The 15263-nt window shown below is 36.0% G+C and overlaps 1 protein-coding gene across 4 annotated transcripts in view; it reads right to left on the minus strand.

Moving 5' to 3' along the window:
• The window catches only part of DDX60 (DExD/H-box helicase 60), a 110088-nt gene that overhangs the window by 16039 nt on the left and 78786 nt on the right, over window positions 1-15263 (minus strand). For 3 of the 4 annotated variants that reach the window (XM_063664265.1, XM_063664263.1, XM_063664264.1), the window contains exons 30-33: window positions 14989-15213; window positions 6283-6387; window positions 5877-6018; window positions 4848-4969 (exon numbers count right to left, since the gene is read on the minus strand). In XM_063664265.1, the coding sequence (XP_063520335.1) occupies window positions 4848-4969; window positions 5877-6018; window positions 6283-6387; window positions 14989-15213 (594 nt within the window). The remainder of the gene's footprint in view (window positions 1-4847; window positions 4970-5876; window positions 6019-6282; window positions 6388-14988; window positions 15214-15263) is intronic. The other variant, XM_054485748.2, reaches the window with a different exon arrangement.

The raw sequence follows: 15263 nt of genomic DNA on the forward strand, positions 1-15263 counted from the left end.
AAAAGAAAACTACAGACCAATATCTCTGATGAACATAGATGCAAAAACCCTCAACAAAATACTAGCAAACAGAATCCAACAGCAGATCAAAAAGATAATCTACCATGATCAAGTGAGTTTCATACTAAGGATGCTGGGATGGTTTATCATATGCAAGTGAATAAATGTAATATACTGCATAAACAGATTTTAAAACAAAAATCACCTGATCATCTAAATAGATGCAGAAAAAGCATTTGACAAAATCCAGCATCCCTTTAAGATTAAAACCCTCAGCAAAATTGGCATAGAAGGGACATAGCTTAAGGTAATAAAAGCCATCTAAGACAATCCCACAGTCAACATTATACTTTACAGGGAAAAGTTGAAAGCATTCTCCCTGAGAACTGGAATAAGAAAAGGATGCCCATTTTCACCACTCTTATTCAACATAGTACTAGAAGTCCTAACCAGAGCAATCAAACAAAAGAAATAAATAAAGGACATCCATATCAGTAAAGACAAAGTCAAACTGTCACCATTTCCCAATGATATGACTGAATACCTAGAAAAGCTGAAAGACTCATCTAAAAAGCTCCTAGAACTGATAAATGAATTCAGTAAAGTTTCAGGATACAAAATTAATGTACACAAATCAGTAGCTCTGCCACACACCAACAGCAACCAAGCTGAGAATCAAATCAAGAACTCAACCCCTTTTACAATAGCTGCAAATAATAAAATAAAATACTTAGAAATATGCCTAACCAGGAGGTGAAAGACCTCTGCAAGGAAAACTACAACACACTGCTGAAAGAAATAATAGATATCACAAGCAGATTGAAACACATATCATGCTCATGTATGGGTAGAATCAATTCTGTGAAAATGATGATACTGCCAAAAGCAATCTACAAATTCAATTCCCATCAAAATACCACCATCATTCTTCACAGAACTAGAAAAAACAATCTTAAAATTCATATGGAACCAAAGAAAAGCCCATATAGTCAAAGCAAAACTAAGCAAAAAGAACAAATCTGGAAGCATCATATTACCTGACTTCAAACTATACTATACGGTTATAGTCACCAAAACCACAAGGTCCTGGCATAAATATAGACACATAGACTAATGGAACAGAATAAAGAACAGAAATAAAGGCAAATGTTTACAACCAACTGATCTTTGACAAAGCAAATGAAAACATAAAATGGGGAAAGGACACCCTATTCTACATATGGTGCTGGGATAATTGGCAAGCCACATGTAGCAGAATGAAACTGAATCCTTATCTCTCACCTTATACAAAAATCAATTCAAGATGGATCAAATCAATTCAAAGATGGTCAAGATGGATCTAAGACCTGAAAGCATAAAAATTCTGGAAGACAATATTAGAAAATCCCTTCTAGACATTGGCTTAGACAAAGGCTTCACGACCAAGAACCCAAAAGCAAATGCAACAAAAACAAACATAAATAGATGGGACTTAATTAAACTAAAAGCTTCTGCACAGCAAAAGAAATAATCAGCAGAGTAAACAGACAGCCCACAGAGTGGGAGAAAATCACAAACTATGTATCCAACAAAGGACTAAATATTCAGAATCTACAAAGAACTCAAACAAATCAGCAACAAAAAAACAAACAATCCCTTCAAAAAGTGAGCTAAGGACATGAATAGACAATTCTCAAAAGAAAATATATAAATGGCCAACAAACATATGAAAAAATGCTTAACATTACTAATTATCAGGGAAACGCAAATCAAAACCACAATGCGACGCCACCTTACTCCTGTAAGGATGGCCATAATCAAAAAATAAAAAATAATAGATGTTAGCATGGATGTAGTGAAAAGGGAACACTTTTACAAAGCTGGTGGAAATGTAAACTAGTACAACCACTAGGGAAAACAGTATGGAGATTCCTTAACAAACTAAAAGTAGATCTACCATTTGATCCAGCAATCCCACTACTGGGTACCTACCCAGAGGAAAATAAGTCTTTACACAAAAAAGATACTTGGACATGCATGTTTACAGCAGCACAATTTGCAATTACAAAAATATGGAACCAGCCTAAATGCCCATCAGTCAACGAGTGGATAAAGAAAATGTGGTACATATGTATTATGGAATACTACTCAGCCATAAATAGAAATGAAATAAGAGTATTCACAAGCAACCTGGATGGAGTTGGAGACCATTATTCTAAGTGAAATAACTCAGGAATTGAAAACCAAAAATCAAATCTTCTCACTCATTAAGTGAGAGCTAAGCTATGAGGACACAAAGTCATAAAAATGGTACAATGGACTTTGGGGACCCATAGGAAAAGGTGTGAGGGGTGAGGAATAAAAGACTACACATTGGGTGCAGTGTACACTGCTTGGGTGATGGGTGCACCAAAATCTCAGAAATCACTACTAAAGAACTTATACATGTAACCAAACACCACCTGTTTCTCCAAAACCTATTGAAATAAAAAAAAATTCATATGTGGTCATCTGGAAAAGTATCTTTGATATAAGTATAAAAAAGCAATAGCATGTCTAATATGATTCTAGTTATGTAACACCAAGAGTTTATATATGTATATATCGATGATTGCATGTATTTGCCTGTAAAATATCTGAATCAACAACAAAATATTGTTCCATTGCCCACTAGCTTCCATTCTTTTGATTAAAAAGAGATCTATCATTCTCATTATTGCTTCTTAGAAGGAAATGTGTCACTTTATTTCTGTCCTAGGTGATTTATGATTTTCTCTTTATGCTTTTCAGCAGTTTAGCTTAATGTTTTTCTACATTTATCCTCCCTGAAGTTGACTACGGTTTTAAAACTATGGTGTGTTATCTTTAATCAGCTTTGGAAAACTCCCAGCTATTATCTTTTTGAATACTCTTCAGCCATTTTTCTCCATCATTTTTTTTCTGGGACTCCCATCATATATATATTAAACTTTTTCCATATGATTCATGTTTCTTATGCTGTCTGATTTTTTAAATTTTTTTTATCTCTGTGCTATACTTTGGATGCTTTCTATTATGCTGTCAACTTACTGATCGTGACTTCTGAAATGCATATTCTGATGGTCAGATATTGTATTTCCAGTTCTAAAATGTCCATTTAGTTTTATACATTCTAATTATCTAGTAAAAATATCCATCTTTTTATCAATTTTGTCTCTCCTCCTATTTTCTTGAACATATTAATCACACTTATAATCCTTATATGTTAATGCTAATGTCTTGATGATTTATGGATCTCAATTATCGACCTCTTTTCTTCCTGCTTATTGGTCATATGTTCATGCTTACTCACCATTTTAGGTTTTGTTTTGGTTTTGGTTTTGCACCAGAAATTGTTTTCAAAGGACTTTACAGGCTTTATATGTTATCTTTCACCAGAGTGAATGCCCCCACTTTCGTGTTTGGGCAAGAGAGTGAAAGTATGATCACCTCAGTACAAGTACAGACTGCAGTGGGTATTGTTTTACAGTTTTAGTAAGCCTCATTTATGCTTTGTCTCTCTTTCTAGGTCATGGATTTCTTAAGATTTTGAGAATAAGGCTAGTTAGTCTTAGTCTTCTCAAATCTAAAAGACTGCTAAAGATCCACCATTTTCCTATAGCACTTCCTAACGTGCTGTTTAATTTTCCAGTCCTAGATGGCTTCGAAAATGTCTTGAGGGGGATACAAGCCTACCCATGAAGGCAGACCCAGATCCTTTTCTCTAGTGAGTTTTTATTTAATATAATGGGACTTTAGGAATTATTATCTAATTTTTTCTTTTTCTTAGAGATGGGGTCTCCCTCTGTTCCCCAGGCTGGTCCCAAACTCCTGGGCTCAAGCAATCCTCCCACCTCTGCCTCCCAAAGTACTGGGATTACAGGCTTGAGTCACCATGTCTGGCCTATTTTTTAAAGCTTTTTGGTGTAGTACCCCAATATTTCACACAGATCTGTCTGTTATGCAGTAAAGTGTATTTTTATCATGATCTTCTTTTTTCAACATAGAGATAGTGAATTTTCTATGTTAAATATAAATTTATTTAAACAGAACAATTAAATAATTGTTTCAAAAATGTATGGGTGGTGAAAAGTGTAAAGATGATAGGTCAATGACTAAAATTGTGTTCACTGCTCTAGAGGGCATTCTGTGAGAGCACAGATTTTTAATCCAGCATTGTGGGATTAGAAAATATATACTAATTCTTTTTGTTTGTTCCATAGCAACTTTTCACTAAGGTTATCTTGTATAAACCAGCATATCCCATTTTATTCTAGGGAAGTATAATAGTAATAGTATTTGATGTTGACTTGATGGTAGAGAATCATAACCAAAGAAAATGTTGTATGTTACAAATAAAATTGAAAAAGTGTTTCTCTGTTTTTGGTCTCTGTGAGTCAAGTAATGATTTCTTAGATGACTATTCTAATATTTTCTCAGTGAAGACATTATAATTCACAACATATACTTCCCTTCCATAGTTCTATCTTAAGGTAAAAGGATCCTAAAAGAACAGTATATTCGGTGATACAGCTAGATGTTTCACTTAATGTATAACTGGCATATCTTTTCTTTAGTCACCTGATGTTATAATTTGATACAATCACATGAAAAACATGAATAAAATGTTGATCCTGTTTTTTTCACAAAGACTTTAACTTTTTGGTAGATTTACAGAGGGAGACATCAATTACAGATTAAATATCACACTGATTACAAAAAGAACAAATTATTCTATAAAACAAATGAACTGCCCTTTGAATTAAAATTCTACAGCTGCTAAGTCATTTTAGGTAAGATCTATTTAGTGATTTTACATTACTAAATTTTATCAGAATCACACAGTTTACCTTTGATTGATAAAACTCGAAGTGTGCATCTTGGAACTTTGGTGGAAAATATCTTCTTCCAAAGAGATGTGCCAATACTAATACTAGCTTTTCCATAACGTCTTGAGAAAAATGTTTTGAGCCTATATAAAACAAAGTGTCTTCTTGTAAATATGAAAGGGTATAATTCTATTTTTTCATGTTTAAATGGAATGTCATATTACATTTAGTTTCATGGAAACTAAAAATTTATGACAAACATAGCAATTGAAGAATTACCATATATCCGCTAATAGTTTTTATCTGTGCCTTCTTTTTCATCCTTGCTACCTATACCCTAATTTAGATCCTAATGATCCCACACAAATTGCCTTATTTCCTTACCTAGATTTTCCTCACTTTAGTCTATCTTAGTGATTTTAAGAACTACCATATAGATTTAGTGTTTAAATGTAAAAATCAAAGGATTTTAATCAAAAATGTATTAAATAAAATATATTTAAAAATTTCCTCAATATGGATAAAATTGTGCTATTTTTAGGGGAAAATATGATTCTAAATTACACTATTAATATACTATTAGCTATTTAGGTATACTATACAATAATATTCAAAGAAAATATGATTGGAAGAAAATATTCACAAACATTAATAGTGATTATCTGTGGATAGCGTAATTATGAGTAATTTTTTATTTTTAACTTAATGCTTTCCTATATCCTTTTTCCATGATTAATATATATTATATTTAATTAGAAGAAAATATTTTCTAAAAAGTGTATATTATTTAATATGTTATTAATCCTGGAGGCAAGGAGTCACTGAAGTTAATATTTTGGAGGTGTTGACATTGTAAATACATGTCATAAAACATGGCTGACTATCATTTAATATATATTAGTAGGTATTTATCAATTGAAGATCTATAAATTATCTACATATTAATTGTATTTTCTTTATTAAAAATATTCCTGAAGTGTTGGTTTTCTACAAATCTGTTGCTATTTTTGGACTCTCTCTCTACATATATATATAAAATCTCAAGCTTACCTTTCCTGGTTGGCTGACAGAGATCATGGAAGAGGCCATTTACAAGAAAACTGACAAAAACAAGATTAGAAGGTTCATGATAATGCAAATGTGACACAAGTCCAGCAAACCCCATAGGATTACCTTCTTGATCTAAATAGCCCTAAAGAACAAAAAACAATTTATTAGTTTAACTCAAGTCACCACATAATAGGTAACTTATTAAGTACCAGTTTAAAATAGTATTTAATGCCAATATAAGAAATATTTATAACTATTACTGGGACCAACTTTTATAATTATACCATTTATAAATAATATCAATCATTGGATAGAACCTTCTAAAAGCTACAATTTGTTCAGCATGATAAGAAATCTAGATAGTAGTAATGCTATTTCCCCAAAACAATAGTGCAGTAATGCATACCTCTTTCACCAGGAACTGCAAAGAAAACAGGAAGTAAAGTTTTAACATGTCCATGACTCTCGGTTGCTTGAAGGACAGCAATGAATGCTTTAGCACTGATAGCACCTTTAAAGAAAAGAGTATTTTTAGACACACAATGTTAACTGTTACAAAACACATTTGAAAATGATAATAAATGATAGATCAATATCTATTATACCACACAGATATCAGAAATGTATCAGAAAAAATTTGATTTCATATTATTTTATAGTGTTACATGGCAACTTCTTTAACAAAATAGAGCACATAAACTGAATTGTCAGAAATGAAATGTATTGCCAAACAGTCTGATTATTAAAGCCATTCCAGTTCAAGAGTTTATAGCTTTTAAGTTGTTCTAGGAGTAAAAAGATATATTATCCCATGTTCTGCAGTATTATTACAAAAATAATGTAACTAGGTTGATTTCACCAATGTTATAAAAATATTGCTTGTTTTCCAGAGTAAAACTGCATTAAAGTACATGTATCTTTCAACTTCCCACTAAAATGTCTATGAAATTCCAAAAAAAAAAAAAAAATCCCAGCATCACCAAAATTGAAACTTAACCTGTCTTTAGGCCTGAGGGTTTATAGAACCTAGAAAGAATCTCTACTTACTATAAGGCTAATGGACTAGGAGGAGGAAGGGAAGGAAAAAAATAAGGAAGGAAGGAAGGAAGGAAAAGGAAAGGAAAGGAAATGAGGAAAGGAGAGAAAGGAAGAGGAAGGGAAGAGAGAAAAGGAAGAAGAGAGAAAGACTGGAAGGGTGGAAGAAGGGAGTGCACTTTCCATCTCTTTACTGTGGGATGATATTTTTGAGGGCACCATATCTGGCCTTTTTTGTAACCTCTTCTCTCTCATATGCCACATTTATTCAGAGATGGCAATAGTCAGAAAACAGCATAGTAAAGGGTAAGGGTTTCATGGTGGTTCACTATAACCACAGAGGTACAGACCTCATATTAAAGTCATACTAAGATTATAAGAATCCTGATAGCATTGCATACTATAGTTTATTGTGATTAACGTCATCCAGATAATCAATGTGTAATAAGACTAGCAGAAGTAGAACACGACCTTTCAGTCCAGAAAACTACATAGATGAAGATCTGCTAAACACTGATATTTGGGCCAAAAACTATTCATCCAGCTCAGCTCTGAAAGGGTATTTGATTAGCATTTAGGTGGATAGGGTGAAGCCAGAAGAAATTTCATACATCCTATTGCTTGGCAAACCATCAGATTTGGATAGATGTATCCAAAGTGATAAAATAGAAAAACACGCAATAGATCAATTCTTCTTAAGAAAAATTGATCATCTTCCTAAAATTATGGTCATGCTGTAAATATTTATTGAATGTCTACATCAGAAAATCAGACAAACAAACATTATTGGCCTTGGAGTGCTTACATTCTAGTGGAAAATATATAAAAACATGATAGAGATAGGAAGATAGAAAGATAGATGATAGGTAGATAGATGATTGATAGATGTAGATAGATGGATAGAAATATAAATGATAGAATGATACATTATAGATAGAAAGGTAGGTAGACAGCAGATAGCAGAGAGATGATAGAAGGAAGATAGAGAGATCAGATAGATAGATAGATAGATAGATAGATAGATAGATAGATAGATAGATAGATAGAGATAGGTAGGTAGAGGTAGGTAGATGGATAGAAATATAGATGATAGACATAAACAAAGATAGATCAGTGTAGATAGATACATAGATAGATTTGATGCTATATAGGAACTGATGAGAACTCTATTTAACTGAATAAGGAACATTGTCAATGCAGCAGACAGGGAAACATTTACAATTTAGAAGGCATGGTGAGGGTAGGCTTCACTATGTAATGTTAGAGCAAAGAATTTAACGTGGTAAGAGAGTGAGGCCATGTATATGTCTCAGGGAAGATCTTAGAAGGAGAAGAAACAGCAAGAGCCATGGTCCTCAGACCAGAATGTGCCTGGGATGTTCATGAAGCGGGTAGCAGGCCATATGGGAGACAGGAAGAAGTGAGCTTTACAAGCTGGTAAGAGATCATATTCTACAGGATCTCATAACTGTGACAAGGACATCTTTTCCTCTAAAGAAAAGATCTGACCTATGAAAATTGTTTTCTATATGCAGCAAAAAAAAAAAGTTGTTTTGAAAAAATATTTGTATGCCGTCTCTCACCACTCTTATTCAATACAGTATTGAAAGTTCTGGCCAGGGCAATCAGGCAAGAGAAAGAAATAAAGGATATTCAAAGAGGAAGAGAGGAACTCAAATTGTCTTTGTTTGCAGATGCATGATCCTATATCTAGAAAACCCCATCATCTCAACCCAAAAGCTTCTGATAAGCAACTTCAGCAAAATCTCAGCATACAAAATCAATGTGCAAAAATCACAAGCATTTTACTATAAACCAACAACAGACAAGCAGAGAGCCAAATCACAAATGAACTCCCCTCCACAATTGCTACAAAGAGAATATAATACCTAGGAATACAGCTAATAAGGGAAGTGAAGGACCTTTTCAAGGAGAACTACAAACCACTGCTCAAGAATATCAGAGAGGACACAAACAAATGAAAAAACATTTCATGCTCATGGATAGAAAGAATCAATATTATGAAAATGGCCATACTGCCCAGAGTAATTTATAGATTCAGTGCTATTCCCATTAAACTACCAGTGACATTCTACACAGAATTAGAAAAAAACTATTTTAAATTCATAGTGGAACCAAAAAAGAGCCCATACAGCCAAGACAATCCTAAGCAAACAAAACAAGCTGGAGGCATCATGCTACCCAACTTCTACCTTTAACACAAGGCTACAGTAACCAAAACAGACACATAGACCACTGGAACAGAATAGAGAACTCAGAAACAAGACTACACATTTACAACCATCTGATCTTCCACAAAAACAAGCAATGGGGAAAGGGTTTCCTATTTAATAAATGGTAATAGAAGACCTGGCTAGCCATGTGCAGAAAATGGAACTGGATCCTATCCTTACACCTTATACAAAAATTAACTCAAGGTGGATTAAAGACTTAAAGGTACACCCCAAAACTATAAAAATTGTAGAAGATAACCTAGGCAATACTATTCAGGACATCGGCATGGGCAATATTTCATAATTGATGTGGTTTGGCTATGTACCCACCCAAATCTCATCTTTAATTGAAACTCCCACAATTCCCACATGTCATAGAAGGAGCCCAGTGGGAGGTAATTGAATCATGGGGGCAGATCTTGCCCATGCAGTTCTCATAATAGTGAATAAGTCTTATGAAATCTGATGGTTTTAAAGAGAGGAATTCCCCTGCACAAGCTTGTTCTCTCTTTGCCTGCTGCCATCCATTGTAAGACATGACTTGCTCCTCCTTGCATTCTGCCATGATTATGAGACCTCCTCAGCCATGTGGAACTTTAGGTCCATTAAAACTCTTTCTTTTGTAAATTTCCCACTCTTGGGCATGTCTTTATCAGCAGCATGAAAACAGACTAATACAGTAAGTTGGTACCAGTAGAGTGGAGTGCTGCTGAAAAGATACCTGAAAATGTGGAAGTGACTTTGGAATTGGGTACTAGGCAGAAATTGGAACCGTTTGGAGGGTACTAGGCAGAAATTGGAACTGTTTGGAGGGCTCAGAAGCAGACAGGAACATGTGGGAGAGTTTGGAACTCCCTAAAGACTTCTGGAATGGCTTTGACCAAAATGCTGATAATGATATGGACAATGAAATTCAGGCTGAGGTGGTCTCAGATGGAGATGAGGAACTTGTTGGGAACTGGAGCAAAGGTGACTTTTGTTATGTTTTAGCAAAAAGACAGGCAGCATTTTGCCTCTGCCTGAGAGATTTATGGAACTTCGAACTTGAGAGAGATGATTTAGGGTATCTTGCAGAAGAAATTTCTAAGCAGCAAAGCATTCAAGAGGTGACATGGGTGCTGTTAACGGCATTCAGTTTTATAAGGGAAACAGAGCATAAAAGTTCAGAAAATTTGCAGGCTGACAATGTGACAGAAATGAAAATCCCATTTTCTGAGGAGAAATTCAAGCTGGCTGCATAAATTTGCATAGGTAATAGGGAGCCAAACATTAATCACCAAGACAATGGGATGTCTCCAGGGCATGTCAGAGACCTTTGTGGCAGCCCCTTTCATCACAGGCCCAGAGATTTAGGAAAAAAAAAATTGTTTCCTGGGCCAGGCTCAGGGTTTGTCTGCTGTGTACAGTCTAGGGACCTGGTGCCTTGCATCCCAGCTGCTCCCGCTATGACTAAAAGGGGACAAGGTGCAGCTCAGGCTATTGCTTCAGAGGGTGGAAGCCCCAAGCCTTGGCAGCTTACACATGGTGTTGAGCATCAGAGTGCACAGAAGTCAAGAATTGAGGTATGGGAACCTCTGCCTCGATTTCAGAGGATGTATGGAACTGCCTGGATGTCCAGGCAGAAGTTTGCTGCAGGGACGGGGCCCTCATGGAGAACCTCTGCTAGGGCAGTGCAAAGGGAAAATATGGGGTTGGAGAACCCGCACAGAGTCCCTCCTGGGGCACTGCCTATTGGAGCTGTGAGAAGAGGACCCCCACCCTCCAGACCCCAGAATGACACATCCACCAATAGCTTGCGCTGTGTGCCTGGAAAAGCCACAGACACTCAATGCCAGCCTATGAAGGCAGCCAGGAGGGGCACTATACCCTGCAAAGCCATAGAAGTGAAGCTGCCCAAGGCCATGGGAGCCCACCTCTTGCATCAGTGTGACCTGGATGTGAGACATGGAGTCAAAGGATATCATTTTTGAGCTTTAAGATTTGACTTTCCCACTGGATTTTGGACTTGCATGGGGCCTGTGGTGCCTTTGATTTGGCAAATTTCTCCCATTTGAAATGGCTGTATGTACCCAATGCCTGTACCCCCACTGTATCTAGGAAGTAACTAACTTGCTTTTGACTTTACTAGCTCATAGGTAAAAGGGACTTGCCTTGTCTCAGATGAGACTTTGGACTGTGGAGTTTTGAGTTAATGCTGAAATGAGTTAAGACTCTGGGAGACTGTTAGAAAGGCATGACTGGTTTTGAAATGTGAGGATATGAGATTTGGGAGGGACCAGGAGTGGAATTATATGATTTGGCTGTGTCCTCACCCAAATCCCATCTTGAATTGTAACTCCCACAATTCCCATGGGTTGTGAGAGGAAACTGGTGTGAGGTAATTGAAACACGGGGCGGGTCTTTCCCATGCTGTTCTCATGATAATGAATAAGTCTTATGAGATCTGATGCTTTTAAAAAGAGGAGTTCCCTTGCACAAGCTCTCTCTCTCTTTGCCTGCTGCCATCCATTGTAAAACATGACTTGCTCCTCCTTGCCTTCTGTCATGATTGTGAGGCCTCCCCAACCATGTGGAACTGTAAGTCCATTAAACCTCTTTCTTTTGTAAATTGCCCAATCTTGGGTATGTCTTTATCAGCAGCATGAACATGGAATAATATAATGATGAAAATGCACAAAGCAATTGCAACAAAAGCAAACACCGATAAATGGGATCTAATTAAACTAAAGAGCTTCTGCACAGCAAAAGAAATGATCATCAGAGAAAATAAACAACCTACAGAATGGGAGAAAATTATCCATCCAACAAATGTCTAATATCCAGAGTCTACAAGGAACTTAAACAAATTTATAAGAAAAAAACAAACAACCCATTGAATAGTGGGCAAAGGACATGAACGGACACTTCTCAAAAAAAGACATACATGCAGCCAACATATGAAAAAAACTCAACATCACCACTCATTAGAGAAACGCAAATCAAAACCACAATGAGACACCATCTCGCACTAATCAGAATGGCAGTTATTAAAAAGTCAAGAAACAACAGATGCTGGTGAGGTTGCAGAGAAACAGGAATGCTTTTACACTGTTGCTGGGAGTGTAAATCAGTTCAACCACATCGTGGAAGACAGTGTGGAGATTCCTCAAAGAACTAGAGGTAGAAATACCATTTGACCCAGCAATTCCATTATTGGGTATATGCCCAAAGAAGTTCAAATCATTCCATTATAAAGATATATGCATGCATATGTTCACTGCAACACTATTCACAATAGCAAAGACATGGAATCACCCCAAATGTCCATCAACAATAGACTGGATAAAGAAGTGTGGTACATATACACCATGGAATACTATGCAGCTATAAAAAGGAATGAGATCATGTACTTTGTTGGGACATGGATGGAGCTGGAAGCCATCATCCTCAGAAAACAAATGCAGAAACAGAAAACCAAACACCACATGTTCTCACTTCTAAGTGCGAGGTGAACTATGAGAACACATGGACTCAGGGAGGGGAACAACACATACCAGGGCCTGTTGGGGCAGGGAGAGGGAGAGCATCATTAAAAATAGCTAATGCATGCTAGGCTTAACACTTTGGTGATGGGTTGATAGGTGCAGCAAACCACCATGGCACATGTTTACATAACAAACCTGCACATCCTGCACATGTGCCTCAGAACTAAAATAAAATAAAATAAGAAGATGGAAAAAAAGGAAAAATTATTTGTCATACTTAATGGGTGCCAAATGATATGGCCTCTTTGAGACAAGGCACTACAGCCTATGGTATAGAGACAATATAAATTGACATTTAAAAAATACATTATTATGATATAAAAGAGTGATGGATGGAGTAGTAAAGAGTTTCAGGGGCCAGGTGCAGTGGCTCACACCTGTAATCCCAGTACTTTGGGAGGCTAAGGTGGGTGGATCACAAGGTCAGGAGATCGAGACTATCCTGGCCAACATGGTGAAACCCCGTCTCTACTAAAATACAAACAATTAGCCAGGTGTGGTGGTGCACACCTGTAGTCCCAGCTACTCAGGAAGCTGAGGCAGGGGAATTGCTTGAACCTGGGAGGCGGAGGTTGCAGTGAGCTGAGATCACGCCACCGCACTCCAGCCTGGGCTATAGAGCAAGACTCTATTTCAAAAGAAAAGAAAAAAGAAACAGAAAAAGAAAAAAAAAAAAAAGAATTTCAGAAAAACAGAAGTCCAGTAGTAGCAGAATTAAAATCCACATTTGCATTATGAAGAGCCATAACTGACACTTCAGACCATCAGTGATATGGAAGATAAGTTTTATGTTTTCTCCTAAAGAAAAAAATAGCAATGAAGAACAGAAAAGTGGGTTTCAATTTAAAAATTATAACTTTTCCTGAAAAGACAATGGAGCAATTAACAGAAGCAAATAACAAAGATACAATTCAAGGATCTCTTCTTCATTTGAAAAATACCTGAGCATTGCCTAACAATATGAACGTACTTAACACTACTGAACTGTATACACTTAAAATGGTTAAGATGGTAACTTTTATGTACATTTCACCACAATAAATAAAAACCTGAGCATGAAGATTGAAAGGTCTCATATAATAACTAAAACGTCAATTTTTAAAGGATCCATAAAATAGAAAATCCTAGGAAATAAAACATTTGAAATAGAATAAAGAAAAAGATTCATATAATTGCACAAACAGAAAAAAATAGCAAGTTAACTGCAAGAGAACAGAAACCGCCATGGCTCCTCCATGTAAAACATTAAATGCCAGAAGGCAATGGAAACAATCTTAGTTTGATGTGATGAATGAAGATAATAATATTCTAAGAATGTTATGCCCACTTTTAAGAGTCCCATATGTGAGAAGTGTACATGTAGGTCTTCTCAAATATGCAAAGCAAAGAAGATGAACGACCCTGATAACCATTTAAAAAAATAAGAAATCTTATTAGAAGATGTACTCCTCTTTATAGAGAGGTAAAAATGAAGAACTCAAGAATGGGGAAATTTTGGTCTAAAAATGATGTATGGCTGCTCTGTAGGATCAGCCAACTCATCAAAAGAATCCTAGAAGAATCCTCACTTCAGAAAACAGTATCTGATTTAACTGGGCACGCTAATCACTATACAAAAACAGAAAGAACAGGTATCATTAACAGTGCATCTCCATAAAGATGAGAATCAAATTACGTAATTATGAATTTTAAATTCGTCATTGAGGGATTGGACACGAAATTTTTATCTGGGCAACATACATCAGCACATGTTTACAACCATATTTTGAAGTTCAGTTACATACAACGATATCAGTGTTTAAAAATCAAATGCACACCCATGCCTAGAAAACTGGCTGAAAAAAAAACGGTAATGTGAATGTCTTTGGGGAGTGGAACAGGAGCATTTTTTTCTTATTTCAACGTTCTACATTTCACACATCTTCCTAAGTTTGAGTTACTTTTTTTATGAAACACTTAAACTTTTTTGTTACAAAATCATAAAAATAAATCTTTTCTTTTCTTTCTAAATTGTAGAAAGGAATCTATTAATTGCCTAGAGCTTTTTAAATCCATAGCCAGCACTTAACTACTACAGGACACTGCATTTCACACCTGAAAATAGTAATCCTGGGTGATTTTCAGTGCCCATCCAGCCACAAATTCCATGTCTGATGGTGGAAACAAACAAAACTGTTATTCTCCCTAGCTACCCCCAATTCTATATGATTCAAGACATTACAAAACATTAAAAGACTGATGAAACTCAAGGGTTATTGCTACAGACTTCTAAAAGAACAGCAGACCTAACTAGAGCCAGGCCAGTGATGAAGACCGAACCTCAGGCAGTGTCCAGCACGGTACCTTTGCCTTGGCATCCTCTGGGTCATCTCCCTTGGAAGCTAGCAGCATGAGTCGCAGGACCAGGGTTATGCTGAGAGGGAAATGTCCTCTCAGCTCAGGAACATTGGATTTTATGAGTTTTCCTATTTTGGGGAATGGAATATCAAAGAAATACACATCTCCCATCAGGTCTTGACCTCTTCTTCCAGCACGGCCAGACATCTGGAAAGAGAATAGAATTACAATGTAAAACTTCCCTAAATGTTTCTACT

Source organism: Pongo pygmaeus, chromosome 3, assembly GCF_028885625.2.
Source record: "Pongo pygmaeus isolate AG05252 chromosome 3, NHGRI_mPonPyg2-v2.0_pri, whole genome shotgun sequence".
NCBI classification, from domain to species: Eukaryota; Metazoa; Chordata; class Mammalia; order Primates; family Hominidae; genus Pongo; species Pongo pygmaeus.